The sequence below is a fragment of the Lonchura striata genome, chromosome 1, assembly GCF_050655825.1.
Source record: "Lonchura striata isolate lonStrDom1 chromosome 1, ASM5065582v1, whole genome shotgun sequence".
Classification (NCBI taxonomy): Eukaryota; Metazoa; Chordata; class Aves; order Passeriformes; family Estrildidae; genus Lonchura; species Lonchura striata.
This window is the reverse complement of record NC_140703.1, coordinates 70,603,617-70,631,137: the sequence shown is the minus strand read 5'-3', so window position 1 is coordinate 70,631,137 and position 27,521 is coordinate 70,603,617. Positions and strand designations below refer to the sequence as shown.

The window sequence follows — 27,521 nt, the reverse complement described above, 5'->3', positions numbered from 1 at the left end:
GCCATCCCTTCTCAGTACTGCCTGAGGGAAGGTCTAGAGGGAAGTGTTGTGGTATTAAAATGTATCATGCCTATACCTAGGTCAGATAAGTTATAGTTGCATGGACAACTGCCATTGTACTTGTTAGCTTTCAGGTAGTTGAACAGGTGTAATATTCTTTTGCATGTAGATCTCATGTTATACATTGATACTGAAGTATGGCTCCAAACATTTGCTAATTTCTGCCCCACTTTTTGCAGTGAAGTTCATAATACAAAGTACTCACCCTTTCTTCTGGCTTCTGATTCCTATAAAACACTGGGCTGAGGAGTGCCAGGTGTGCTCTGGGCCCAGTGGCAGTCAGGGAGCTGCCTGTGAGGAGCTGGCCACAGCAGTAGTGCTGCTGCTGTGTGAGTTTCCAGTGCCAGAGCCTAGCCCACCCTCTCACTGTGACATGTTTGCATCTGGTTATCTGCTAGAAAGCCTTTTTCAAAGCCCTCCTAGGAAATCTGTAGTTAGAAAACAGGTCTTTGTTTCTGCAAGGTGGCATTTTTCTATGGCTGCTGAGACAGCCCACCTGTGAATAGACTTTATTGCCAACCTGCAAGAAGGTGGAGAGGGTCATCAAGGTTTGGTATGTGTTGGGTTGGCTTAGTAAAAGCATTATGCTTGTTTTCACAGCCCTAATAAAAGTATTATTTCTGTTTTCACAGCCAACCATCTGCATGTTGTGTCCAGTCAGGGCAATAGTGGCCACTGCTGTAGCAATTCCATATGCAATTGCTCTATGGTTAGTTTAGTGAGCATTACAGCTTAGGTTTTGTGAGATCCCTAAATACACTAGGCTTGGAGTGGAAAGACACAGACGTTTGTGAATGTTCTGGTTTTTAAAGGGTGCTTGATTCTTTACCAGTACGGTTCTTTTTAGACAATATGAAGCAGCTGATATAGAAAAAATGGAAAGACAGCTATTCATCAAAACTGATACTAAAGGTAATCCGTTGGATTACATTTCTTAATGCAGTGAAACTGGTCAGGGTTATTAAATTTGGATTTTTCTTATCTTTGGTAGCATTTCAGTATTTACAGGTTGCAGTGTTTAGAAACAGTTACATGAAACTTCTAAGTAGAGCTGTCGTATGTCACTTACTCTTCACTTTTCCTAGGGTTTTTTCTTCTCCACTTCTTTGGAGAAAGTACATATTATAGTAAAGGTGTATGGTTGAGAATTCTTTTACCAAACATGTTTGTACTTTCTGTGAGTGATGCTGTATTAGTTGTGTACCTCACTTGGACTCTTTTTCCTTTAGAGGTACCTCCCCCTTTAATTTTCATTATGCGTTTTCCAGGATCATACAATCCATGATGGATCATACAATTTTCATCTTGTTTTGCTCTGAATATTTTTAAGAAATGGGAAAAAAAAAATTATTGGCATTTGGAGACTGATACAATGGACAATTGAAGAGTAAAACCAATAACCTCTTAGAGATGCATAAGGGGAAATGAAAGTTACTGAGTTCACTTAATCACTTTTTGTCTCGTATATCAGCTTCAGAAATCAGGCAATTAGACATAGGTTTTCTTTTTGCTTTTATGTGTTTCATGTGGGAATAACAGAATCACAGAATATTCTGAGTTGGAAGGGACCCACAAGGATCTGTTAAGTGAATGTCCCGTAGGAGGAAAATTATTTGGGAGAGCTAAGGAAAAAGAAAGAGAAGGAAAAATTTCTCAATCTGCAAAGTTACTTGGGATTTTGAGGGCAGTGAAACTTAAAAAAATACGCTTTCAATTTGCTTTCATTTTATGTGTTAATATACCTCATGTTTTCTTTCTTATTGTATAGGAAATCATTCAGTGTCCAAATATTTCACAAGAATTGTGGATATCTGAGGAGTATTGGTAGTTGTTTCTGATAGAACCCACCTTGTATTGGGTACTGAAGAATACTGTAACACTATTACTCTTGTCATTGTTTTCTGGCTTCAGAGGCAAACATGGAAAAGAGTGTGAGTGTGGGGATAGTTACCTTATAGAAGCAAACTCTTTGCTATATCTTAGTAATGGGAAGCTTGTTTTTCAAAACTGAGGATGTCCCTCTTAATTTCTGTCTAGCAGGTATTAGAAACTGATTTTTTTTAGATATTGCTGTAGGAGTGGGCCTTCAGGAATGATTTGAATGTCCAGAAAACAGTGACTCTGAGGATTAGCTCAGAAAGGTTTCCATGTGTAAGGAACCAGTTAGAAGCAAATTTAGACTGCTGTGGTAAAAGTGTGCAAATGGTAAGTGAGGCTAGAGTGATGGACACTAGCATTTCTATAGAACCTCCATAGCAGAAAAAATAGTCTTGCTTGTGAGGCAGCTGATGAAAAGGGGTCAGTGTAGGGATTTAGATAGTAAGCTGATGTTTTCCTGATTTGTTGCTTTCTAGTCAAGATGTAATGCTTTATGCCATCAGAAAAATGGCGTAGTGAATCACTGTGTATGTATGGACATGAGTATTGGACCAGAGTTGGAATTGATCACACTCTTCTGTGTGTGTGTAGGCTTCATGAGTCTTTCAATAGTTAAAAAAGTTCCAATTATGTGGTTGCCTTGTTTGATTCTCAAAGATATTTTGTGCTTAGAACTTATTTGTATTTTTTAATTTGCTTTTTAACAAATTTACTCCTGACCTTTTTAAAATTTGAGAATAGAGTTATAGAAACAACACACAGATATATAAACATGAGAGAGAGCAGAGACCTGCATTATACAAATTGGTCATACAGTGTGTGATTCCTGTAGTTTATGTATAGAATCTCTAAACTTCAGTTGGTCTACTGCTGAGACAAATGGCAGGAAGACTTTTCCTTTCTTTTGTGCATTCTCTCCAGCTGCTGTGAAAAATATCCTTATGTTCTTTTCAGGTTATCTGCACATGTGTCATGCAATTATTTTTATAAAAGGTTGAGTTTTAGTTGGAGACTATTAAAACAGAAGCTTAAATGTTTGAAAAAATTGGTGCAGTTTATTGAATAGTTCAATGCAATTTTTTAGTAATTGTAAAAGATCTTGGAGAGGGTTAGCTCTGAAAGCTATGGTATTAAGTAATTGTATCACTTTAAATTGCTGTTTCTGATAACAGACTAGTTTTGATTACTCTTTTGAGAAAGTATCAACTTTAATTTGTATTATCACTGTGCTTTTGGACTTGGTCCATGCGGAGGAGTCCAGCTGCTCTCGATTTTGTAACAAGACTTTTACAGAGCAGAAGGATGGCACCTATGCTGTTTTTCTGTCTTCATCAGATGCTTCATCTTCACCAGATACTTCTATGATATGTGAGGTATATAAAAAAAAGATAGCCCAGCCATTTGCTGTTATGCTAAAGACTGCTGTTTTCCTTTACTTTCCCATGAATATCTTGTCACATAGTGGGAGTGTTTGTAAATAAGGCAGCATTTCCCAAACTGTTTTGCTTCCTGTCTGCCTTTCAGCCAACTTAGTTCATTTGTGCTGTCTGCCCTCCAACTGCACTCTGTCACAGTGCCCTAACCCAGGCGTGTGCTTTTATTTTTGCCTCTCATGCCTGGAAGCATTGTTCATTTTCTTTGTCTGGTGCCTCTATTTCAGAGATTCCTAGTCTGTCTTTCAAAAACATTCCATTAAATGAGAGAGGCATAAAAACAACAGAGAATCAAATTTCCCTAACAAGTTCCAAGTAGGAGCACTGTAGAAAATGTAACACTGAGGTGTACAAGTGAGATTAGCACCACTAGCACAGGATTTTTTGGTGTACAGAAATGTACATGTCTGTACAAAAAGGAAAGTGAGTGTAAGCTCCTCTGACACCCTGGTGCTTCTGGGTGACTAAAAGGACACAAATATTAAATTACTTACTTAGATCAGCTGTGTATAAATGTTTTATTGTTTTTGTCTCAGCATTATGATAGCTATCTCTGTGAATTTCTCTGGAGATATGGCATTGTAGCTTTTACTGCTTTATATCTAGCTGAGATAGCACCTTGTCCTTAGGATGCATGTGTACACAGTGAACCTATGATTCAGTGTACCAGCATGTGAAAAGTGTGCTGTTGCTGTGCTGAGAGTTTAAATCAAGATACTATATAAACTTTTTACCCAGCCTAAAAATAATTGTACATTTAGGAAAAAGGTATTAATAACAAAATGAATTATTTCAATCCACATTTTATTACCTTGCCAGAAGTCTTTAAAATATTATTTGGAAAATTGTCAGCTAAATCTGTTGTGGCCTTGCTTTAGCCCATTTACTTTGGGAGTAATCTATTGCATTATTGGGAAGGACCCTTTTTTGTGTTATGAGCAGTGTCTCATCAGTACTGATACTGGGTTCATAAAAGAAGTAGTCTAGGATAATACAGTATTTTTTTACTGATTAGCGAAATCATAGAATGAAAAATATCATAAAATCTTTTCATATAGTATTAGTGTTCTGATAGTGTTAGTATTAGACAAGACATGCATTAAACTAAAATTCGCTGAAATTGACCCCTTCAGTTGAAGCACATGTGCTGTGTGCATGGCAGTACTACTCAAGCACTGAAAACTGTGACGAGATACTTTGTTTCTGAAAAATGTCACTGTAATGAGTAAGGCAAAAGTATCTCTTTTTTTCCTCTCTGGCGTCTGCATCTGGCAGGAAGCCTACTTTCTGCTAAAATTCTGTGGGAGAGAAATTATATAAGAAGATATTTATTTTTAATTGCAGTTGTCACATTAAGCGGCAGTGTTACTCACCAAGCAAGAAAAGTATTAGATAATGTGTATAAAAAGTAGAAATTTTTGTCTTAATTTCTCAAGATGTTCTATTTAATTTTTTTCCAGAATTGCCTGGATGTACCTTCTGTCTTGAATATTGATGGAATTTAGAAATTTGTTCTGTTTTCACACAGCTACTTACATAACATGTTAGCACTTTTTTCCCCCTCTGGATTCTTTGTTGCTCACTTACACATCTGTCTTTACTCAGAACTGCCTGGTCAGCCTTTCTGCTTTTATAAGGAAGAGTCTGTTTCTGTCCAAGAAGAACCTGTTGCAAATATGTACAGCTTCAATGCATGGATAGTGGTGCTACACAACAGAAATGTTTATTCCTTTAACAAAAAATAGCTAATTCAGGGTTTTCCTAAAATTACCTAAATTTACTAAAGTTGTAATCAATGTCTTGAAAAAGAAAGGACAGACATGAGAAGTTCATTGGTATTTTAATAGCATAGTGTATGGAATATTTTAAAGTGTTTGCTTGCAGTTGTTCTGTAGGAAAGATTTGGATGGATAAATCAAATGCAGGAACTGATGTGAATTAGTAAACACATATGAATAAAAACTTTATGAGGACTACAGTTTTTTTTTTTCCAGCCTAGGCTTCCACTTTCTGTGGTAAAGTGTGCCCACTTCTGCAGACCTTTTATAGGTTGCTTATGATAAATAATTTTTCCTAACTACTGTGGTCTTGAAGAAGCAAGTGAGAATTTCTGATTTCCTAAATGTTTGGCAGAAGGTGGAGAAAGTTGTCTACTTCTCTTAGAGAAGGGCAGGTGACAAATACAGTAAAAATACTTTGGATGTTCAGGTATTTGCTGGGCTATCAGCAGTGTAAAAACTGAATGTCCCTTTGAACACAAATGGAGTATGTATTGAGCACATTTTTTTCATTCTATAAGTAAAGCAAGAATTACTTTTTTCTTTTCTGCAGGCATAATTTTCTTGGTAATTGCTACAGGGAAGTCAGTTTAAAGAAGCTAGTATTAAATTTTCTTTTGAAGGCAATAGTTATACTTGCCATGTCTAGAGCATTCTGTTCTAAACCTGAGCTACTGCCAAGAAAACTCCTCTGCTCCAATGAGTGTACTTTTGATGGTTTTCTTTTGATTTTGATCCTGTGGAATATGCTTTCTTGTGCTCTGAATCCCTCTGCTAGCAGTATGTTTCTAGACTGGGAGAGTACAATAAAAATCCTTGGTGTTGAAAGTAATTTTGAAGTTGCTCTGGTGCCAGTTGAACTTAGCGCTGTGTAGCTGTGTCAACACTGGAGTACAGCAATTTGTTGGAGTGGCACAAGGAGGCTGATTGGTATGGCCAAACCATAGCACTTCAGTACAGAGATGATCTTCCTGCAGCTAGATAAAAAGAAATGTTCTTGAGTAGCTTCTGCTGTTTGAAGTGCCCAGTTAGATATCACTGTGCCAATAGCCTAAATTGTAGCTTTGAGCAGCTTTAAGTGTCTTGGATAGGCTTGCATAGCAGATACCAGGAGTAGAAAGGCTGCAGTTTCAAAGATCCCAGCAGCAGCCTCAGCCTTGCTCAGCTCTGAGTTGCTGCCCAAAGCCTGCTCCTGCCTGCAGCTTGACCTGCCTGGTACTAAGGGTGTTTCAGCCAGAGCAGGAGCAGAGTACCCGGTGCTGTATTTGTGCCCTGGCAAGGTTACTGTCACAGATTCAAGTGCTTTGTTTGGATTTTGGGTGACTGAGCTGTACCACCTGTCTGGACTTACTGCAGGCCAGCTCTGGGGTTTCTCAGTGTGGAAAAACTTGCAAGTTTTCATTGGCCTCTTCCCAGTTTGAAGGATTTTGTGCATTTAACTATCTTTGTTCCAAGGGAGAACTGGAGGTACCTGGATTCTCATGATGACTCTAGCATAGTGAGGAGCAGTGAGAGAAGCAGGAATAATAGTCTTTTTCTTAATTCTCTAACAGAACCTGAAGGATTTGGAAAGCTGATGGTGTCATCTGAGGGAGTATCTTGCTAGTTTGTTAAAAATTGGATAGACTCTGTAATTTCAGGCAAAATCGTGAGATGAAGTAGCAGATATACTGCTGAAATTTTTTAGAGTACCTTGAAATGACAGTTGTTCCTGGAAATAAAGCAGTTTTTCTTGGTTAAGGTGTAGCATAAAAACTGGAGGAGTTTTTGATAACAGCTGCAGTATAGGCAGAGAAAGCTTCATTGGAAATGTATTTTTAGAATAAATAAAAAACACAGTTAAAACCAATTACGGGCAAACTGGACTGAAACTGTGTACAATTAGACATGGATTTGCTATCTTTTTTGTTTTCTCATATGAATGAGTACTAGTATTTTTCGTGATGCCAGAAAACCCTATGTAAGATGCTACCCTTCACAGCATAAGTTAGGGACTGACTATAGCCGGAAGGATGAGACAGTAATTTGCATTACTGCAGACATTACTGTTTTCCATAGTACAGTAGTTGAACTACAAAATACTTTTCCTAGACTTCTGAATGTGATTTTGCCAAATGAAGGCAAAAGAGGAACAGTTATTTAAAAGACAAATCCAAAAAATCTTATCTTTTTTAGGGCTGTAGCAAGTGGACTTCTGAAGTTTCTGTGTGGCTACTTACTTAAAATTATGAAGGAGGATCTGGAGCATGGCTAGTGGAGAGAGTTTTATTTTCCTATTCTCTTAGGTAACTTCTAAAATATTTGTAAAAAGAAGTAGCAATTAATTAATAATTAGCATATTTAAAGTTTCTTAGGTGTTTCCTTCAAACCTATAGAATATACAGATACTGTTCTAGCTTTGGCAGCAAATATTCAAGAATCTTTTCCCCTTGCAAAACTGATGTTTATTGCCACTGCGATATTCCATTTATTTGGTCTCTCACATATAGTTCTCCATTTGAACTGGTGTTTCCCCCAGTGGACTGATTCATGCAGCTCTAGTCTCAGGGGAGTGCAGCTGGACAGTGTTTCCTTCTGTCTGTGGTGTGTGTGCTACTCATCAGTCTCTTCCAGCCCTTCCTGTGATTATGCATGACTGTACTTCTTTTGCTGTTTCCTGTGCCTAGCACATGGAAATGGCTCACCAGGTTATGCAGTCTGTTTTGGAGGGAAAATTCCTGTTCTGTTGAAAATTGAGGGTTTATAGTATGCATTCCTTTGGCTGTGCCACTAAGTTGCATTTTATTTCCTTTGAGGATTAGGATCAGGATCAGGAAGTTGTTTCTGGGTGTCACCACCTGGCTGTGAGTCCTTCCAGAAGTTCAAGTTGGATAGTTTGGTACAGGATGTTCCTCTGAGTTGGATGTGTGCCTTCCTACTTTGAAGCTACCCATTACTCATGCCTGTTGGCTTGCAGTGGCCTGGCCATACTGATGAGCGTCTTTATAATTTACTGTGGATGCTTTTACAGGAGGTTCATTTGAACTGCAGCTTGCATACTATTGTAAATGCCTTTTTTTTTTTTTCCCTGTCAAAGAAAATACCTGCTTGAGAGTTTTGTGTTACTTATGACAGCTTGTTGTTCTTTGTAGGTTTTTAGTATTGAACTTATTTATTTGTGGTTAAAGAAGCAATATGTGTCAGGCCCTTGTTTCTAGGCAGGATGAATTTCTTCTTGTATCCTTCACACTTTCAATCTAAAGGATTTTTTTGGCTACATTTCAGGAAATTGTTGCCACTTTACAAAGAATGAGATGATGAAAATTGTCTTAAGCTCTTAAGGAAACATTTAAAGTGTTTGTGCTTTCTGTGAAAGGGTTTGAGATATTTTTAAGTTTGCGTTTTCTATGTTACCCTTTAAAGGAACCAGTGCATCCAGTTCAAAACTCTACTTAATGCATATATTTCCAAGAAGGGCATGCAGGAGTATGGGTCTTCATAAAATAAGCTTGCCTTCTAGTTTTTTTAATTGATTTATTTTCTTTTTGATATCATTATTATCCTTGTTATTCTTGTTTCTAAAGTTCAGACTACTCATTGCTTCTTTCTGCGTTTATGCTGTAACTTCATGCTACAAATACTCTAATTTAGTAACTGCTTTCAATAATTTCCTTTTTCATGGTATGCACTATTTTGTTTTTTGTTGTTTTGCTGAGAAGACAGTAATACCATATTCTATTTCCTTGCCAAAAAAAAAAAATATATATATATATATATATATATAATAGATACTAGTGAATAAACCCATGGCTAAGGAAGCTTTTTCTGAAGCATTATTTTTTTTTTTTTCTGTTTTCCTTTTAGTTCCTGGAATGGATGGTGGTGGGTTAGCTGATGCTAATCTAACGGATTCATACTTTAGCACCAGCTTCATTGGCGTTAATGGATTTGGAAGTCCTGCTGAAACGAAGTATCCCATGATGCAGGTAATAGCAGTGATTTGTATAATGTTTCATTAGTTCCAGCTGGTGTTACACCAAAAAGAGAAAACTGCTCAAGAGGCAAGACAAATGGAGCCTTTTGGAATGTGTCATCTTGTATGATATACAGAGTATATCCTAACTTTAATTTTGCAAATGGAAATGAAGCAGTATAATGGCTTTAAAATTAATCTATTTTTACTTGCACTTACCTGAGCTGTTGTGTTGAGCTTTGCTGCATACCTTAGTTCTGTGTTAGGTTTCTTTTCTGAACATGACTTTCTAGATTTCTTTTTAGGTTCATACCTTTTGATAGCCTTTTGCTAAATATTTAAAATTCAGGTTTTGAAACTTTTCAAAGATCCAAAGTCACTGAAGGAAAATGTGAACTGTCCAACCTGAAATTACTAGGCAAAAATTTCAGAATTTGTCAACTCAGATTCTGGTGGTGGTATGCTGAATTCATATTTAAATCTTCTGAAATGTTTGCCTGTATTTATAGTGTTCTGTAGCGGTTGGCATAGGAACTCCCATGAGGTGGAATTCATTGTGTAGGTAGTATAATGGAAAATTTGCAACAAAAGTCTGTCGTATGTAAAACCTAAATGAGTATCTACTGAATTAACACATGAAGTATTATAATAACTCCCTCAAAGTGTTATGCATTTTAAAAGAAGTACAGTCCCTGAAAGAAGATGGTCTGTCCTGTAGTAAACAAAGCAACTTCTGGTAAATGAGAGAGTACAAGTCAAACAGTTCACACTGAGTCCTGACAACAACTCTCTTCTTTTATATCGAGGAAACTCTCCTTGTGAGGTTACTTTGATCTCAATTGTGGCTGTATAATGGATTGAAAAATAACTCAGCAAAAGGTGGGAATTAATTAGGTGTGTTCCTTTTTTTCCTTTTGTTTGGTTGTTTGTTTTTTTTTACTGCATGTTTTCAAGAAGGCTAGATTTTCTTATTTGACGAATTGCAGAAGTATGGAAATGTTTTCTTGACAGTTATGCATGATTTAAAAAGAACAATTTTAACCTCTGATTCCAAAGTGTACTATTGAAGCTGGCAGTTACAAATTTTTGTATAACTGAGGTCCTATAATTTTAACATAGTCGTTATGTTTTTTATCCTTAAACTGTATTTTACAGAAACATTAGTGTCTTTCTAAACACCCATTTTTAATTACAACTGTTTCTTCTAGAAAGACAAACAATGAGGCATGCATCTAACATGAATGCTCATGGGATTTTTAAATACTTTACTAATGCCTGAGATTACAGATAAGGCATTATTGTTTCTCTTTGAGAAGAAATCAATGTGCCTCTTGCCCATTGGAGGACAAGGAAAATTACTATGAAAGTAGGATTTTATTAGTGTTGAGAATGTGCTTACGGGCATCAAACTATGGTTTGAAAAGCATTCCTGTATTGATTTTTTTTCTTTGAATCTGTAATTTAAGTTCTTCTTTACATAGGTAATGCTGTCTGTTTTGATTGCATGTCAGCTTCTAGGTTAAGTACACACTGATAAAGTTTAGCCACGTGGAATGAGATCTTCTGTGTCATTCAGCCCTGTGGAGAACAAGACAAAGAAATTGTAGTGGGTTTGACTTTAAATAATACTAGTCCTTTATGATTTGGAATAGAGACTTTGAATTTGGTAGATTGTTATATCTATTTGTTAATAGATCTAGTTATTGTGTCAAGGATATACCTCTTGCTTGCTTTCTCTGAACATTTGCACAGATGTTGTCAATTGATTAAACCTTTTCAGAACTGGTTTATATGGACCCACTGGAGACTTTCTAGATGTTAAATATTTTTCCAAAGATCTAAGCTGCACTGGCATGCTCTAGTTTGAGTACATTTTTGCAGATGCTGCTCTGGCATAATCTAGGCCTTGACTGAACTCAGAGCAGGAATGCTGATCAGCTTCATTTCCCTCTTTCCTTTTCTTCCACTTCTGTCTGAAGCAGCATGGAAGTGGATCTATGTTTAATGAAAGAGAGCTGTATCTGTGTTAATTAGAGCAGAGGGGTTGGTAAGGGGGAAAAAAAATATGCTGTGGGCTTAGAGAAGGTGAGCTGAAGATAGGTAAAGAAGAAACCAGGAAAGATTGAGCAAAGAGACTGAAGCAGAGAGGAGATTTTGGTGGGACACTCACAGAATGGGGACTGGAATGGCACAAATGCAATACACAGAAACTGAAAACAAGTTTTCATGATGTAAAGGTGGGACAAAGTAGGGTGGAGAGAACAAATCCGTGCTCCTATTTCTTTCCAGGTTCTTGAATCAAACTGAAGATACTAAAACTTTAGTGTTCTGCCATCAGTGAAACATCAGATGTCTTCTGTAAAATTTTTCATTAACTCCCAGTTTTGCTTTTGCAGATGGAAGTATCAGTTCCATCTGAGTGACTTTGTCATCTCTGGTGAACCTGTGTAGTTTGCAAATAGATGCATCAGTGATGCAATGAGGCAAGCTCTTCTGCTAGTTTTTTAAAACTGGGAAATTGCACAAACATGCAAATAAACACACTGATAGAAAAACAGTAGTAAGATGCAGCAAGATGTTAGGAAATGGTAATTTTAGGTTGCTAGTGCAGCCTTGAGGTTATATTTAGAGTTGTGTTTCTCATAATGTGTAATTTTTTTCAGTTGGAAAATTTAGTGGGACTTTCTCAGAACACAAGATGTGTGGCACATTCATGTGTATTGAGCATCTGTTTAATATTTGATTAAATGTTCATCATATGGTTCTGTGCTTTATTCCTGCATGCTGTTTGCATCCTTGTGAAGACTCTTAGTTGGCAGTGCTCTTTTGGGTGCCATTACAATTATTTCATCAAACTTCTTGCAGTGCTTTCTGTATGAATCAGAAAAGTAGTCTACATTTTATGGATGCATGGGATGGAAAAGGATGGCAATGAAATAAACAATACTGCAACAGTGCTGGCAAACAAGAGACCTGAGTTTTTGAAACTAATCTTTACAGTTGCAAAGTCATGAATGGAATTAATGACCACAAGTAAAATACTTGGTTGAAGTTGCTTAACTGGCCTCACTCTAGCAAGGATAGTTAAATATCAGTCTCTTCAGGGTATTGCTTATTTCTGTTACCATGAAATAATATTTCTGCTGTCCTTGTTCTATTCACTACATACCTCTTAAAATAATTGTCAGGTACTCAGTTGATGAGTTGTCTTGACTATTCCTATCCCTATCTATTCTCCAGAATATGTTTGTCATGTGCAGCTCATAAAACAGAGGTTTGTTGAAAAGAGTATGTGGTTGTATATGTTTGGGTTATCATAATGCATATATAATGGAACCAGACTGCATCAAGCAAAGCTATATCAAAGTTGGCAGTTGCCATATTTTTGTGTGCAGTGCCTGATCTCTGAGACTCAGTGTTAAGTAAGCAGCAAAAGGGAGGAAAGTGGATTATATCATGATGAATTGGGAGTGGATGTGCTGCTTTGAGCATAAATAATGTAGATGAATAGTAGTCAACATTTCCGTAGAATTGCTATTTCTCACTTTCAGATTTCATTTATATCTGTGGAATATTTTACAAGACCTTGAGCATATCTTTGGACTTAGATTAGTGGTGAAGAAGCAGTTAATAGCAATACTCACTTTGCAGTGGGGAAAACAGAGTAAAAGTACTTTGTACAGCTCAGAAGAGGCAAGATTTTTGAAGTGGCTGTGGCTGTAATTCTTCCTTTCTGAAAAATACCTCTTTGGCTCATCCTTCCATTCCTGTTGCTTCAAAGGTCTTTGCTGTTGGCCAACCTTTCAATACCTCCCATCATCGGTTGTTACTTAGTTTCCTAGTAGTTAATAGTCTTCTGTCCTCATTGGTTTGTGTTTTTCCATAAGACTGTTTTGTTTCATGCGTCTCTTCTTCCCTGAATCTGTATATTCTTTCATATACTATATTAACAGTTTTGTTTTCCATCTTATCAAACCACTTTTTTTCTGTTTTCTCCTTCTCTAAGTAATCATAACTGACTGCAGAGCAGGCCTGTGCAACACATGGCCTACAGGCTGCATGCTGTCCTCAAAGCTGTTTTTTTCTCTTTTTGGCATAGCAGCAGCTGGCAAGAGACAATCAGAGGTGTGGTTTGAAAAGCAGCTCACCGCTTTTGGCTTTCCCAGCAGTGGAGAGGCAGGAGCTCCCTGGCTGGGATGCCTCTAATGCTTGGCTGTTTGCTCAGTGTGTGCCACTTGCTTGGCTGGTGTCACTGTTCCTCTGGCATTAGTGCTGCTCTTTGACTAACTTGATCCAAGATGCAGGTGGTTTGGAAAGAAAGTTTAATAATATTTTTGTGCTGTTCAAAGGGTATTATAGCAGGAGGAGAAAGAGAAATATCTTGATGTTAAAACTTTTAACATTGTATTAGAACTGATCAGCTTGGTTGTAAGAGCATGAAACAGTAGAAGGTGCCTTCTTCCATGTTGCTTCTCAGGAATCTGGTTTTCTTTATTTTGGTGGGATGAGATTTATAATGTGGATTCCATTGGACTTCAGGTTACATAGAAAGGAAGTATCCTAAGTTCTCAGTAAATCATTCTAATTGAAGTAGGAAGGGAGTAACAGTCTTCAGCATTAAAATTGGCAAGGCCAAGCAATAGAGAATAATTGGTTTTGCTTGCTTTCACCATGCAAATATTGGTGTACTAAGCATTCTTGAATAGCCTGAGAAGTAACAGCCATGCTCACTTCAAAGCCTTGCAGCTGAATAAACACAAAGACCTTTGTTGCCATTGCTGCATCTGCCAACAATCGAGTAATAAAACTCTCCTTAAAGCACAGAAGCTTGTAAGTGTCTTCAGTTTTTAACTGTTGAGAATGGAGTGAAACTGCAGATGTGCTATTTTAATTATAAATGTATGCTGTTGTTTTCATAATGCTTTCTGAAGAAATCAAGTTGCTTGAGTTTCAGCAGTTGAGTGGGTCATTCTGTAGATGATGCCACATGCACTGTCAAAGATAGGTTTTGGATTGTTTAAAAAGAAAAGCAAAAGATATCACCCTGTGTAGGTCACAGAATCTGACAGCTAAACAATGTCACAGCCAAACAAATCAATCTTAATCTTTTGCAGAATGACTGTTTGTCCTTCAGTCAACATTAATCTGAAAATTATAAAGAAATATTCTGATACGGTTACAGTAAAACAGTAGTAAGATGGAGACTAGATTGTGACATACTGCAAAATGTTTTGAGATGGTACACTTAGCACTGTGATATGACCATTAGGAAAATCCTTACTTTTTAGGATTAGGGCATGGAATACAGAGAAAAAGAGGAATAAATATAATCTCTTAGGTATTTTGGAGAAAATAAATGGTGGAGGAAATAAAGGGAAAACAGTCAGTTCAAGATAAGTCTTATAAGCTATGTAAAACTAGATCTAGTTGCTGCATCGAAGTTTTATTCGTGCTTTATCTTGATGAGAACTTTCTAATATACACTTGAGGGAGATGAAAGTAAAGCAAACTTGCCTTAAGTGCAGCTATAATTTTGGGGTTTGTTACTGAGTATTGAAGGGTGGAGGCAAGGTGGTGTGTTCCTTTTAGAAGGTGGGAATATTTGTTGTAACACTTCTCTTCTTGGTATACTGCATGGAGGAAGTGGACTGCCTGAAGCAGAACATTGCTAAAAGGTCAAAGGTGGTGATCCTTCCCTTCTGTCCAGCAGTGGTGAAGTCACACCTGGAGTGCTGGGCTTCTCAGTACATGAGAGACAGGGATATACTGAAAGGAGTCCAGCATAGGGTCACAAAGAGGATGCAGGTACTGTGAGGAAAAGCTAAAACAGAAACAACTTTTAAATTCCTTTAAAGGGAATGGGGCAGGATGTATACCAGCCATCCTAGTTGAATATTGAGCACTGTTTAAAGAACCTCAGAAAATCATAGCAATAGGCAGGCAGACAAGGGAAGTGTGTGGAACTGAGTGTTTTACTTGGTTATCACAAAGTTGTCATTCTACATTAACTTCCATATGATAAAAATCCTGATGTAGTGAAACAGTATGAAGCTCTCATATGTGTGTGCTTACCTTTCCTGTCTGGCTTAATATTTAATTTTCTTCCGCATTAATGGTTGCTTTTGCCTTTCTGGAGCTTTCATCCTTTGGGTTTGAGGTGCCTACAATGTTAATGAAATTGAGTTTTTATGAAAAATAGTTCAACGTCATTAGAAGAGCTTGAGGAGTGTTATTTAAAATCAAAGCTAGAGAACACAAATAAAAACCAGCACTTGTGTGTTCTTCTATTTTTTTTTTCTTTCAAGACCATTTTGGTAAAAATCAGATACAGGAGTAGCCTTCATTAAGATTAAGTGCAATTGGGTGGTGGCATATGTCTTAATAGTAAAATGGTTTAAAAAGCCTTTACTGATTACATGCAGGTCTTCTATGAATAATGTTTAAGGTAAAAAGCCTGTACATGTGTATTCAAAGAGAGCAAAATGAAAAATTCATTAATGTGGTGGAGGTTTCTAACTATTCAAGGTACAGGTTACAAGCAGTTGTTAAGGCAAGAGCTGCCCAAGCTTTGGTTTTTCAAGATATGTTAGCACCTTGAATGGGAACTTTGTAAAAGCACAGTTTATGCTCACAGATTTGGGTTGCACTGTGCTTTAAGAATCCAGAACAATATGCTCTGTTGCAGTCTGCCTTGTGTGCACTGTATGTTCTCAGTGATTGTGTCAGCACTGGTTTTCATAATCTCAGGCTTCTGTTCACATTGAAAGTGGTTGGTTGAATGTTTAACTCCTGTACCTGAGGATGGTGAATATTGATGGAATAAAAGTACTTTGTTCCATGTTTAACCCATGTGTTTAACCAGCTTTGATACCAACACAGTTCTCAATATTGTATTTATTTGTATTTATTCCTGTTTCAACAAATCATAACTTTTTACATTAAAATTATTATTAGATCTGGTATTATAAGTGGACATTAATTGTGCAAATATGAAAGGTTCTCTTTAGGACATTTCTTCTTAGACCCCTTTGTTTTATGAGAATTGGTCTGGACATCTCAAATGCTAAAAAAACCACTCATAATAGGGATGCTTTTTGCGACAAACTATTCAATGTCTTTCCATTGCTTAGGAAGGGAAAATGGTGTATGATTACTTGAGCTACTATAATCCAGAAATTATTTTGGTGTATTTTTATTCTTATTTTGATGATTGTGAGCAATTAATGGGCCTCCTGGAATTTGGGAAAGTTTGTCAGTTTAGTGTGGGTCTCTCTAAGGGGTACATTGTTTTGTAAAAATAAGTCGGCTTTGTTTCACTAGACCCATGCCTTTTGTGTATAGAATTGTTTATAACTTAAGTTAGTGATATTTATGTTGTATGAGGTCAGTGTATTTAGGAGAAAAATATTATTTTGACTTCAAAATAAGGAAAGAGAACAAAGCAAAAAGCTTGCTTGAAGTCTTGACAAAGTTGAAGGTTTATGTGCTATTTACATATTGTAAGCATTACACATAAAAGCTACTTTACACCATCTATTCTTTTAGATACAAGTTTTAAAAGCAGAAGCTCTTGGTGATGTTTGTGGTGCTCTGAAAACTGCAAGTGATATGAGTCTTGAATTGCAGTTGTTGTACAATTCTACCATATTGGATAGCACTCCCACTTCTGTTGGTTCTATGTTCTTACCAAAATTATTCCAGAATGTTGATCTTTGTGGTCAACAATTAGATGAAATGGCATTGAAGTATAACACAGTAAGCTTCCTGCCCCTTGCCACCAACATTGACACTGGCTATGGAGAAAAAGAACTGTAAAGAGCAGCTCCAGTGACCAGTTTTGAGTCAGTCTGTGTCTAGACTACTAAATGGAACGTGCCTGGAAACTTTCCTTGATGCTTAGGGCCAGCTGGCACCAAAGGGCCTGTTTGTGCTGGTGTGTGCTCACCCACTAAAGCAGAGTCTGCATGCAAACCGTCAATTTGAAGGGTTCTCAAACCTTTTCACTGCTGAATAGTGCCTGGAAATTGGCTGGGAGACTCTGGGTTGATGTGGGCCAAAAGCATGGCAGGGAGTATTTTAACAAATTAGTGGTTGTCCTCTCAGTGATGAAGAACACTTCCTGACTTTGTCTGCCTTTTCTTCTCACACTTTTTCTTCCTGTTGGGAAGCTGGTGAAAGAAAATAATAAGCAGGAGTAAAACAACACACTTTAAAACTTCTTTATGAAAGAAGCAGTAGCACTTAGAGCAGCACTGCTTCACTTTAATCTAGTTTATTGCTAGCTGCTATCTCTAGAGGAATGTAGGAGAAGCGAGTGGAGCCTAGGAGGAATGTTAAAAGGGTTTCAGATGTCTTGCTGACTTGGAGGAATCGGATGTTTTGCTGAAAGGTCTCAAAAGTTCTTTTGTTATTAAAAAGAATCTATCAGATATTTAAGTTTTTCATTGGAGAAATTTCACTTCATGGTAGTAGTATATTAAAAGGAGTAGTTGTTTCAGAAGTGTAGTGTGAAAAACTGTTTTAATGAGATAAGTAATTGTCTTATCTAATATTTTCACAACGTGTAGGAAGAGAACCATAGGCTTGGTAGATCCTCCTCGTTTAGAAGAAATTAATGAAGATAGTGCTTCATTTGAATATACAGTAATTTTTTGTTTGCATTTCTGTTGTGCAAAATCCTTTATTTTACTAAACGTTTTTGTCAATTACAAGTCTGTTTGCTTAGCCTATTTACTAAATGGGGAATGAGCACAAGTTTCATAGTCTACCCTTAAAACTTTCTAAAGGTCATCCCCAATGCCCTCACTTAATCTGCTAAGGCTTTATTTTACATGTACACTTTAATCTTTTATTTCTACAGAGGATGACAAATAGCAGCAGCTCCCCTAGCCTTCTCAATGACAGTGCCAAGCAGTATGCAGGCCATGGTAAGTATATTTAAAGTAACACATATAAAAACTATGTTTGAAAATTTGAGAGATTCACAGAACTGAGGCTTAAGGGAGTGTTACTTGTTCTCTGATTTTATTTGAGGTACAGCACTAATTTTTTTTAATTGTAGTGTAATGAACTTATAAATGTTTAGCCTTCTCTTTGCTGTGGGGAAAAAACTTAGTCATTATCACTCTTGTCACTTCAAGTGAAATGTTAGTTTGGATATTTACTGTGAAGCACTGATAGCTTAAGCATTTATGTTACTTCACTGTAGTATCCCTTTTTATGATGCTTCTTGGATAGGTTATTGTGTGGGATTAGTGTTCAGGTGTTTTCTGTTAAATTTAGGGTGTGTGGATTTTGTGAAACATCACATAACTGATTTTTAATAGCTACTCAGTTTTGACTTGCAGGCAATACTTTGCCTCTTATAATTTTTTCCTTGCTACATGAAGATGTTTTATTTACATGGTTTTCAGTTTAAGAAAATGTCTTGATAGTGGAGGCCTGTGTACTCACTAAATTATTGTAGAGGCTGTACTGAGCTTTGTAATGAGCTCTTCACAATCATTACAGATTATTTCAGCTGTAGCTGTTAAGCTCTTTAGAGTGTACTGCTCCCTTATGGCAAGGACATATATTTAAAATAAATTTCTGCTTTGAAAATTGCTGTGTAAATTATGCTAGAACTCTATTTGCATGTCTGACTGCAGCTAGTCTACTTACTAGTATTACAATTTTTTAAGCATGGTAGTAACTACTATAAAATGAACTTGCTTGAAAGTCAAAATTTGTGGGTATTTTCTTGTTTTTTCTTCCTAGTCTATTTCCAGTAGGCTTTGATATTAACTCTGCTTCTTTTGTCCTGCTGAACAATTAGTTATTCAAGGCAGTGGAGGTCTCCAGTTCTAAATGCAGTCCGAGTTTGAGTGTGACAGGCCAAATAGTAATGGTGATGCGTGTCAAGGAGAGAAACCACACCAACTTTTAGAAACCATTTAAAATTTTGTCATGTCTCAGATCCTTCCCCCTCTCTCTCCCTGGCTCTGCCAAGCAGTGCTTCACTTGCAGAATTGCCCTTTTAGAGAATATTTACTGTTGAACAAATACAAGATAAATTCTCTGTTAAGAATTTAATGTTGAAGAAAGTGTTTCATCAAAACACCAATGTTTACAGCTGGCAGTCATCTGCTACTTTGACAGTTTTAGCTATGTAGTTTGGAGTTTTAAGTTGCATCTGTGAATGTTACGCAGGTTTTGATACTTCAACTCTGGAAAAGATGAATACAAAGAAATAGCAATAAAAAGTTATTAATCGAATGTGGACATCTGCTGTCCTTGATTCTGATTTAAATTTGTTGTGCAGAACAGTGACAGGACAAGCAAAATCCACATCATTATTTTTAAAACCTTTTACACAGAAGATTGCAGGTAACCGGAGATCAGAGAATCATAGGATCTTTCATGCTGGAAAAGATTTTTTTAAGATCCAGCCCAATTGTTATCCCAGTGCTGCCAAGTGCACTGCTGAAGCTTTCCCTCAGTACTACATTTACACAATGCCTCTAGGGATGGTGACTCATGCACTTGCCCTGGGCAACCTGTTCCAATGCTTGTTAAGCCTTTCAGAGGATCTTCTGGTGAATTGGAAACGTTGTAATGTATTATCTATGGGGTTAAAAATGACATGCAAATGTAAGGAGCACTTAAAACAGGTTTTCTGATCAGATGAAGGCTGTGAAATGTTAGGTGGTCTTTAAATAGTGTCAACATCAATGAAACTTACTGAATTCTGTTAATGAGCACCATTTCAATTGTACCGTTGCACAAAATCTAATAAAAGCTGGGAGTTTTAGCAGTGTGATTGCTAAACTTAGGTTTGTCAAAAGGATTTTTTCCTTACAGAAATAAGTTTAAAATATACAATTTCTTTTAGAAGTGTATATATATATATATATATGTATATAACACCTTGGTTTTACAGATCCACTAACTTCACCAAATTCATCCTTGTTTAATGACTTTGCTGCCCTCAGCGTGTCTCAAAGGAGGAAGGTAGGCAACATCTAAATCATAACTAGCATATTTATATATGAGTTGACAGGGAAGAAGATCTGGAATAACTTGAAATGCTGCATGAAATAAGGGTAATTCTTCTGATGTTACTAGATTTATTTTAATGTGTTGTTGCTGATATAAATAAGATCTTACTTCTTCACTTTTGCTGCATCAGATCAGACTGCTGCTACTATTAAGAAGTACTCCAGGCACTTGTAAATTGAAGTTTATGGAATATGAAACTTAGTGCGTAGCCCACTGAATTTGAAAACAAATTTTTATTCTATTAAGGGACATGTGACCTGCAAGCCTTTATAAGAGCAAGTTCAAAATGCATTAAGAATCAATTTTTCCATTAATTCGTATGTTATGCAATAATAATTATAACAGCTTGAAATGCATTTAGGGTAAAAGACACTTTTGTCATTGGGAAGTGAGGGTTTGGGTTTTTTTCCCATTCCTCTAATTTGTATTGAGAAATCTTTCTTTTGCTGAGGGCTAGACAGCATCTTCAAACACCTTTGGCCTGCAGCTGTGCAAGTTGTAGTGGTTTCCAGTTATACACTCAGAGGCTGGAATAAGAGACAAAAGTTTGATTACATGAGAGTTTTCTCATTTTCATGAACTGTCACTTACCAAAACCAGGTATTATCTTGTCCCATCCAATTATTAAGTTTTGCTTTCACTGATGACTTTCATGTTCTACTACTTATTAGCCACATTATCATGAGCTTTCCTGTAGTAAATAATGAAAGCAAGCTACATCAGCATGTTCTGTATTATTCCTGCAGGTCAAGATTGAGCTTAAAGATAATTGCTATAGTTGGTCCATCACACTGTTTTTTAAATATAAATGCTGTTGTTGAACATTAATTTTCTAATATTATGCTGTATCCCAACTTCATGGAATATCTGCATTGCTCTTTTCCTTAATGCCAGCAAAGTGTGCTGAAAGTTGAATGTAAAGAACTATAAATGTGTTGTTTATCTACTTGCCAAGGCTCGTAAAAATGAAAAATAATTGTGCATTCCTCCTTAACACAGGCTTTGAGAGCCAATATATACACATATGTATGTATATACCTGGGTGTAAACTTGTGTTTGTGTATGAACCACACGCACCAAAGGAAATAAGCTATCAAACAGAAGTATTGTAAGAATGACCACTATCTCTAAAAATACTTCAAAGTTAAGCAGCACAAAGTGAAAACAAACCAATTAATGTTTGCTTGTAAAGCACAAATACCTTGAAGCTCAAATAGTATTTCAGAGTGCTTCCTGACTTAATGTATTTTTTCTTCAAAAAAAAAGAAGCAAATTAAGGCACTGGCTGCTAAAATAGTATTAAGAGTAAGTTTTAGCTGTGAAATTGATTAACTTGGTTTTTTTCCTAGTTAGCATTTCAGCTATAACTGGCATTAATTGAAAGATGTTTGTGTTTTTCTTCGAATATTAATTTATATTTGTTATGACTGCTATTTTTTAACGTATGCTTGTATTAAAGGTTGTTAAATACTAGTAATGGGGAAGTTTTGATAAAATACTACTTGAGCTGTGTAAATCTAGGCATACAGGCTCCCTCTATAGTCAGCACAAGGGGATGAGTAGTTTAAAGAAACATATAGCTCTCACTGAGAAAAAGACTTGAAATTGCCAAATGTTGGTGATTGGTTTAAGTGGACAAAAATTGATGGCTAAAGTTACGAGAAATTAATAAGTTTTGTGACTGACTTTTGCTGCCAGTCAATGCATGGCAAGTAGTTATGATGTAGTTTTTTAATATTTTTAGTACTTTTATTACAATATCCGAATTGTCTGAAGTGATTTCCTTAAAATCATTAAGTGCTTGAGTGCCAGGTATTTAAAACCTTGTGTGATTCCCCTCTACCCCATTAACTGGAGTTTGTTTATAGCTTGAACAATGGGATTTATTAGGCCAGTGCTTGGTGCCTGCTGTATAAAGGGAGCCTTGGTGACTAGTTCAAATGTACATGTTTACAACATCTACTGTTTGAAAAAGTCTCCATTATCTTACTAAGAGCCCAAGTCTAAGGTTTTGTTTGTTCTGAACTAGCTGGCAAAACCAGCATTTCCTTCGTTTATCACTGACTTGGAGGACAGATATAATACAGTCCTGGTAAGTGAAAAAAGAACAATTGCTTTTCTTTAAAAATACCACAATTCTAATTTGTAATATTTTGAAGTATTAAGTTATTTGGAACGGTGTAAAAAACTATGCATGTTTGTGATGTGTAAAACTGAATAGTTTCTGTAAAAGCATGTGCTATGTAGTTCGGTTAAGCAAGTTTATTGATTGTCTGGATGTTGCTGGTCATGTTATGGTGGCAGCCCTTTAGCAATGGGCAAGCCATATGGAGAAATATTCGAGATCAATAAAATACTGAACATAAGTTGATTATTGTAATTTGGAATATCCTTACTTTTTTATTAGACAGTATTTTTGAAACTAATTAGTATGACTGAGCTATTAATTTGCTTTTGATTATTTGATGTTTAGAGGCATTTTACTTTCTGTTCAAAAAGTAAACATAGTCATTGAACTTTTATGAACATTCTCAAGATAATGATCTCTGTTTAGAAATTATTAAACTGCATTTCAATTTTAGATTTCAGGAAAGCTAAGATTACTGTTTAAAGACATTTTTATAGGATACTTAAAATGAAATCAAAGGAGCTAAGTATTTCTGTAGATGGAGCCTTGGTGGAGGTTCTGTCAACTGTAAAACCTGGATTTACTGTGCGGTTGCTGTAACTCCACATGCAGTAAGACAAGCAACCTTAAAGTGAATTTCCTATATGAGATTTTTAGGTAAGTATTAATCTACAATGCACAAATAGGATTTGTGAAGCATGGAACAAAAGCTAGAGTTAGTAATAGACTAACATCCTTTCTCAAGGATAATGATGTCATGCTTATTTCATTTTTTTTTTTTCCTTCAAATACATGTTATGCTTGTTAAAAATAGAGTGGCATTCTGAACTTGAACTTCCTAGGTGTTTTTCCCAAGTTGACTTTAGCCATTATCTAGAAAAGTGCTCCTCTAAACCTGAAATGATCTGTTTGGAAAAGTTCTTGCTTTCATTTTGGTGCTTCTGGTAAACAGTTCATAAAAACTTGTTTTTGACAACTGATCAGAATCTTCTGTGAAGGACATGACAGCTTAATGTACTAAGATGAAAATATATTATGAAACTTATGTTTAAATTTGTTCTGAGACTGTTGCCACCAATCCAGGCTAAAAGGTTCCTGTATTTGTCACTGGTCAGCCTTACAGAATAGTGAAAAGCATTTACTTTTACATTTTACTTTGTTTTTTCATACCTTCAATCCTCATGAAAACTGAACTCTTACAAAAAGTTTCTAACACTGACTTATTTCCATTTCATTTTTTTAACTGTTTGGTCACACCTAGAGGAGGTCCTTTAAGGTGAGAATAACTTCAGTTCACAGGCTGCAAGGGGTGAAATTGCTGTACTGAACAACTCTAAACATGATTTTAATGCTGCTTTTTATGTATTTTCAAGCAATTTTTTCTAGAATGCCTTCCACTGGTTTTAGGTGAGTAAAGGCAAGGACAAAACCTCTAGATTAGAAAGGAAAGTATAAGAGAGATTATCTTGACTTGAAGTTCACCCCAAACAGGGTGCAGCTGTTGAGTGCCATCCGTGGAGATTTACAGTGAGACTGGACAGCATACTGAACTCATTTACTTTGAATAGCAGACATAAACGTGCATAGAAAATTATTTGAAGCAAAGACTGCCTGTAAGCCTAGTCTGCATAAATCCAAGCTTTTTAATGAGTGAGAAGAGTTTGACCTCTCAAGTTAAAGGAAAATAATAAGGGTAATTTCAGGTCCTGTGGATATTAAATTCTTAAATGGTTGCTATTTTATTTTTGAGTGTCCTGCCTCCCATTTAACTTTGTTACCTTTTGGGAAGCTATATTTCTCTGCAACTTCCTGTTTCCATCTAGCTCTATCTTGACGTCTCTGATAACCTGATCATTGTCTAGTTCAGTGGTGTTCATTGAAAAGCTTTATGTGCCATCTTTGGTCTTGCTGGATTTACTTTGAATGAAAATGTGTTGAGACAGTTTTCATCTTCAGAGCCTCCTTCATATGATCTCAGAAGCATGAATCTTGTTCTGATGAGTTGAGGGGTAATGATCAAGCATCATGTCACTGTGTTCTAAGAGACAGAATTATGGCTGCACAGACTCTATGATGTACCTGGGTGAAATTTATATTTCTAACCTAAATGTTTCCTTCTGGGATTTATACACCCATACTGCAATAATAAAACATAATAGTTGATGCTAAAATAAGTTGTTGCAGCAATGCAGAAGGACTATGCTTTATGAGAAGACTAATAAATGTTTGTAGGTAGTACCAGGTTCTAAAATCTCTTACAAGGATATAATCTGCTTTACATGTAATGTAATCTGCTTTACATCTTTTCTTTGAATAGGTAGTTACTGGAATTGTTCCTAGGTTGTGTGCTCTTGCTGTCTTGGTTATTACTATTTAGATAAATTTGTATTTGTCACTTCTAAGTGTGTCATGAGAGAATATATTGTTTGCTTTTATTTTTGTGTGTGAATTTGTGATCATTATGATACACAAGTCAAACTTAAAATAAAAATAAATAAAAGCATTCCCCCTTAAAAATATGTAACACTTTTACATTTTGCTGTCTCATCCTTTTGTGTATTTGAAGTCAAATAACTTGAAATGTAACTGACGTGCTAGATGCATTTCTTTATATTTGCAAGCTTTGTTTGATTCTTGTTGTGCCAAAGTGCATGTAGTCTTCAAGAGTGATTTGCATAAAATAATTAAAATTTTCTTTTAGATTTCTGCACGTGTTAATTGAAGGCACTATGAAATATTTAAAGCAGCTAGAAAATATACCACGTTTGAGAAATCATGCCTATTAAAGATCAGAGTAAAAGCTGCATCAGCCTTTAACCCTCTTACCTATATATTTGGTAACTGCAGTGATTTTCCCACATTTTTGTAAGTAGCACAAAAATTTGTTCTATTAAAAGAAACCTTTAAATGTGAAGAAAATCTGTGGTTTGCCCATAGTGTTCATTTAGAAGTTGGGAGTTTTTGAAAGTACATTTTGGGGTGGTGGTACTCTGACAAGTCTTCACTATAGTTAGAACTATCTACTTCAATGGTGGTAGAAAAAAGTCTGCTTTTCCATCAGTTTACATCAATTCAATAGTAGTAAAGAAGTTTGTCAGTATAATTAAATCCATGCCAGGATTTAAAGTTGTGGTAATTCATCCCAACATAGCTAGGCTACAAACTTGATGAGAAAACATTTGACTTAATTATGTCAGTTTTGCTGCTTCTGAAATCTTCAAGATTTTCATGCCTTCAGCATATATACTCATGAAATAAACTTTTTTAATATATTCACCTGAAAAGTTTCCCTTAGCTATGGTTTAAAATTTCTGATATAGTGCCTGATCTATTTGATCTCTAAAGTTTGTTTAAACCAAGAATTTTTTTTTTCTGTGATCAGAAAAAAAAAATGCTCTAGAATAAGACACATTTCCATGTCAAATGTTGCGCTTAAGTTTTCTTGGGGTAGAAGAATACATCATATTTTTCTCTGTATTATACTTTTCAACTGGTGAAATTCTGACCTCAGCCCAACCCAGGTTTTCATGAGCAATCTGGATAGAAGGGTGTCTGGTCTGTTAAATGCATGTAATATTGATGTATACTATTGTATACTCAAAAATTATAAGCATTATAAATGTTAGCATAGTCTTCTTTTTTCATAAGGGGAGAAATCCTCCACCCAACAACAAATACCAGCCAACTACACAATTATTTTTAAGCTCCAGTTCCATTTTTTGTGGATATCAAAAATTTAAAAATTGGTTCCAGCCTACGGAAGCTGAGATATAAAAAACCACAAGTATAGTCTGCCTGTCCACCAGTGGAAGGTTGTTATAAAAAAGGAAGAGTAGAGGGTATTTTGGTTAACAGTTAACCAGTCCATGTAAAGGGGTTTTGCAGCTTTATGGGCCACAAAATCTAAACAGTTTAATTTCTCTTAAAAGACAGCTTTTCTTTTTCGTATTTCCATCTTACAAATATGTCAGGATATTCCTGTTGACACTGACTCATGTTCAGGCGTAACACTTAATTTGGCTTACTAATACACAGTAACTGAGTTGTATTCACAATTAAGGTACTGCTTAGCTGATTGTGCCTGTAAATGGGCTCAATAACATATTGAAGTTCATGTCTATGATGTGGTGTTTCAAGTACTGGTTTATTCCAGCTAATCAATTATGGTTGTTGGGTGAAAGTAGCAATAATGACACCAAGAACTTCTATTTTGCTTTTAGCTTTAAAAGCATAATAAAACAGAAAGTTCTCCTTTTTCAGTAGCCTCTCAGACTAGCTGAGTCTAATGTTTAATGTCTCTTTTTCTAATGGTCTATTTTTCATTAATTTAAAAAAAAGTCTTTCAAAAGTCAGCACTGAAATTTAAAATTGTATGTCTCACATAATTTTGGTAGTCCAGTAAGTAGTACAAGGAAAGTGTGAATTTCTATAGCTTTTTAAAATTTTCTGTCTGATAATGTAATATTTTGTTTGTATGTGCAGATACAGTCAACTCACTGTACAACAGATGAGCCCTAGCTAATGCTGCTGTGATACTTTTAGCTATAGTAATTTAAGGTGATGCTGCTTCGTTTAGCCTGTGGTGGCGAAGGCTTAAGATGACTCCTATTTGGTTTGATAGTAGAAGCACTTAGCATTCCCATAGCTCAGACTCTTCACAATACTTTGAAACACAGCAGCCTTCTCATGTGTTTGTATGCTGGATTTAATTAGGTATGTTTTGGTACTAAAAAAGGCTTGTAAATCTAAAATTCAAAACCTGCTAGAGGTAAATGCACTTTAAGGAACAGAAATGTAATTTGGGACCTGAGTGATCCTGAAATAAAGCGAGTTGCACATCTTCAGTAGAAGAAAACTTTGCAATTGTGTAGTTTGATTTGTCAGCTTATCTAGACTTAAATACTACATGAAAGTCTTTACAGTTTGAATGTTTGTAAATACTTTCTTGGTTAAATTTATTCTTCTATGATAGCCATGGAACATCTTACGCTAGAAGTCAGTTTAATCCTGAATTTAAAAAAGGGAAGTATGATATTGCCCACTGACCTTGAAACAGGAGGAACTAGGGACAAAGACACTGTTACAGCAAACAGTAGGAAGAAAATATAATTGCTGAACACATTCATTCCCAAAGTTCTTGTTGAATGAATGAGAACCAAGTAATTAAACTGACTTGAGGAATACTTTCTAGTATTTCTCAAGTGGAAAATATAGTGGGCTATTGAAGTTAATCATCATTAGTAGAGTTCTCATGT

At 36.0% G+C, this 27,521-nt stretch overlaps 1 protein-coding gene across 12 annotated transcripts in view; it reads left to right on the top strand.

Annotated features, from left to right (window-relative positions):
• The window catches only part of PAN3 (poly(A) specific ribonuclease subunit PAN3), an 86,529-nt gene that overhangs the window by 3,820 nt on the left and 55,188 nt on the right, over positions 1–27,521 (top strand). For 9 of the 12 annotated variants that reach the window (XR_014955540.1, XM_085580075.1, XM_077781452.2 and 6 more), the window contains exons 2-5: positions 8,993–9,114; positions 17,962–18,028; positions 20,020–20,090; positions 22,168–22,230. Coding sequence is in view for 11 of the 12 variants with exons in the window: in XM_085580075.1 (XP_085436201.1) it covers positions 8,993–9,114; positions 17,962–18,028; positions 20,020–20,090; positions 22,168–22,230 (323 nt within the window). In the remaining variant the exon portion in view is untranslated. The remainder of the gene's footprint in view (positions 1–8,992; positions 9,115–17,961; positions 18,029–20,019; positions 20,091–22,167; positions 22,231–27,521) is intronic. The other 3 variants (XM_085580079.1, XM_085580059.1, XM_085580103.1) reach the window with 2 other exon arrangements.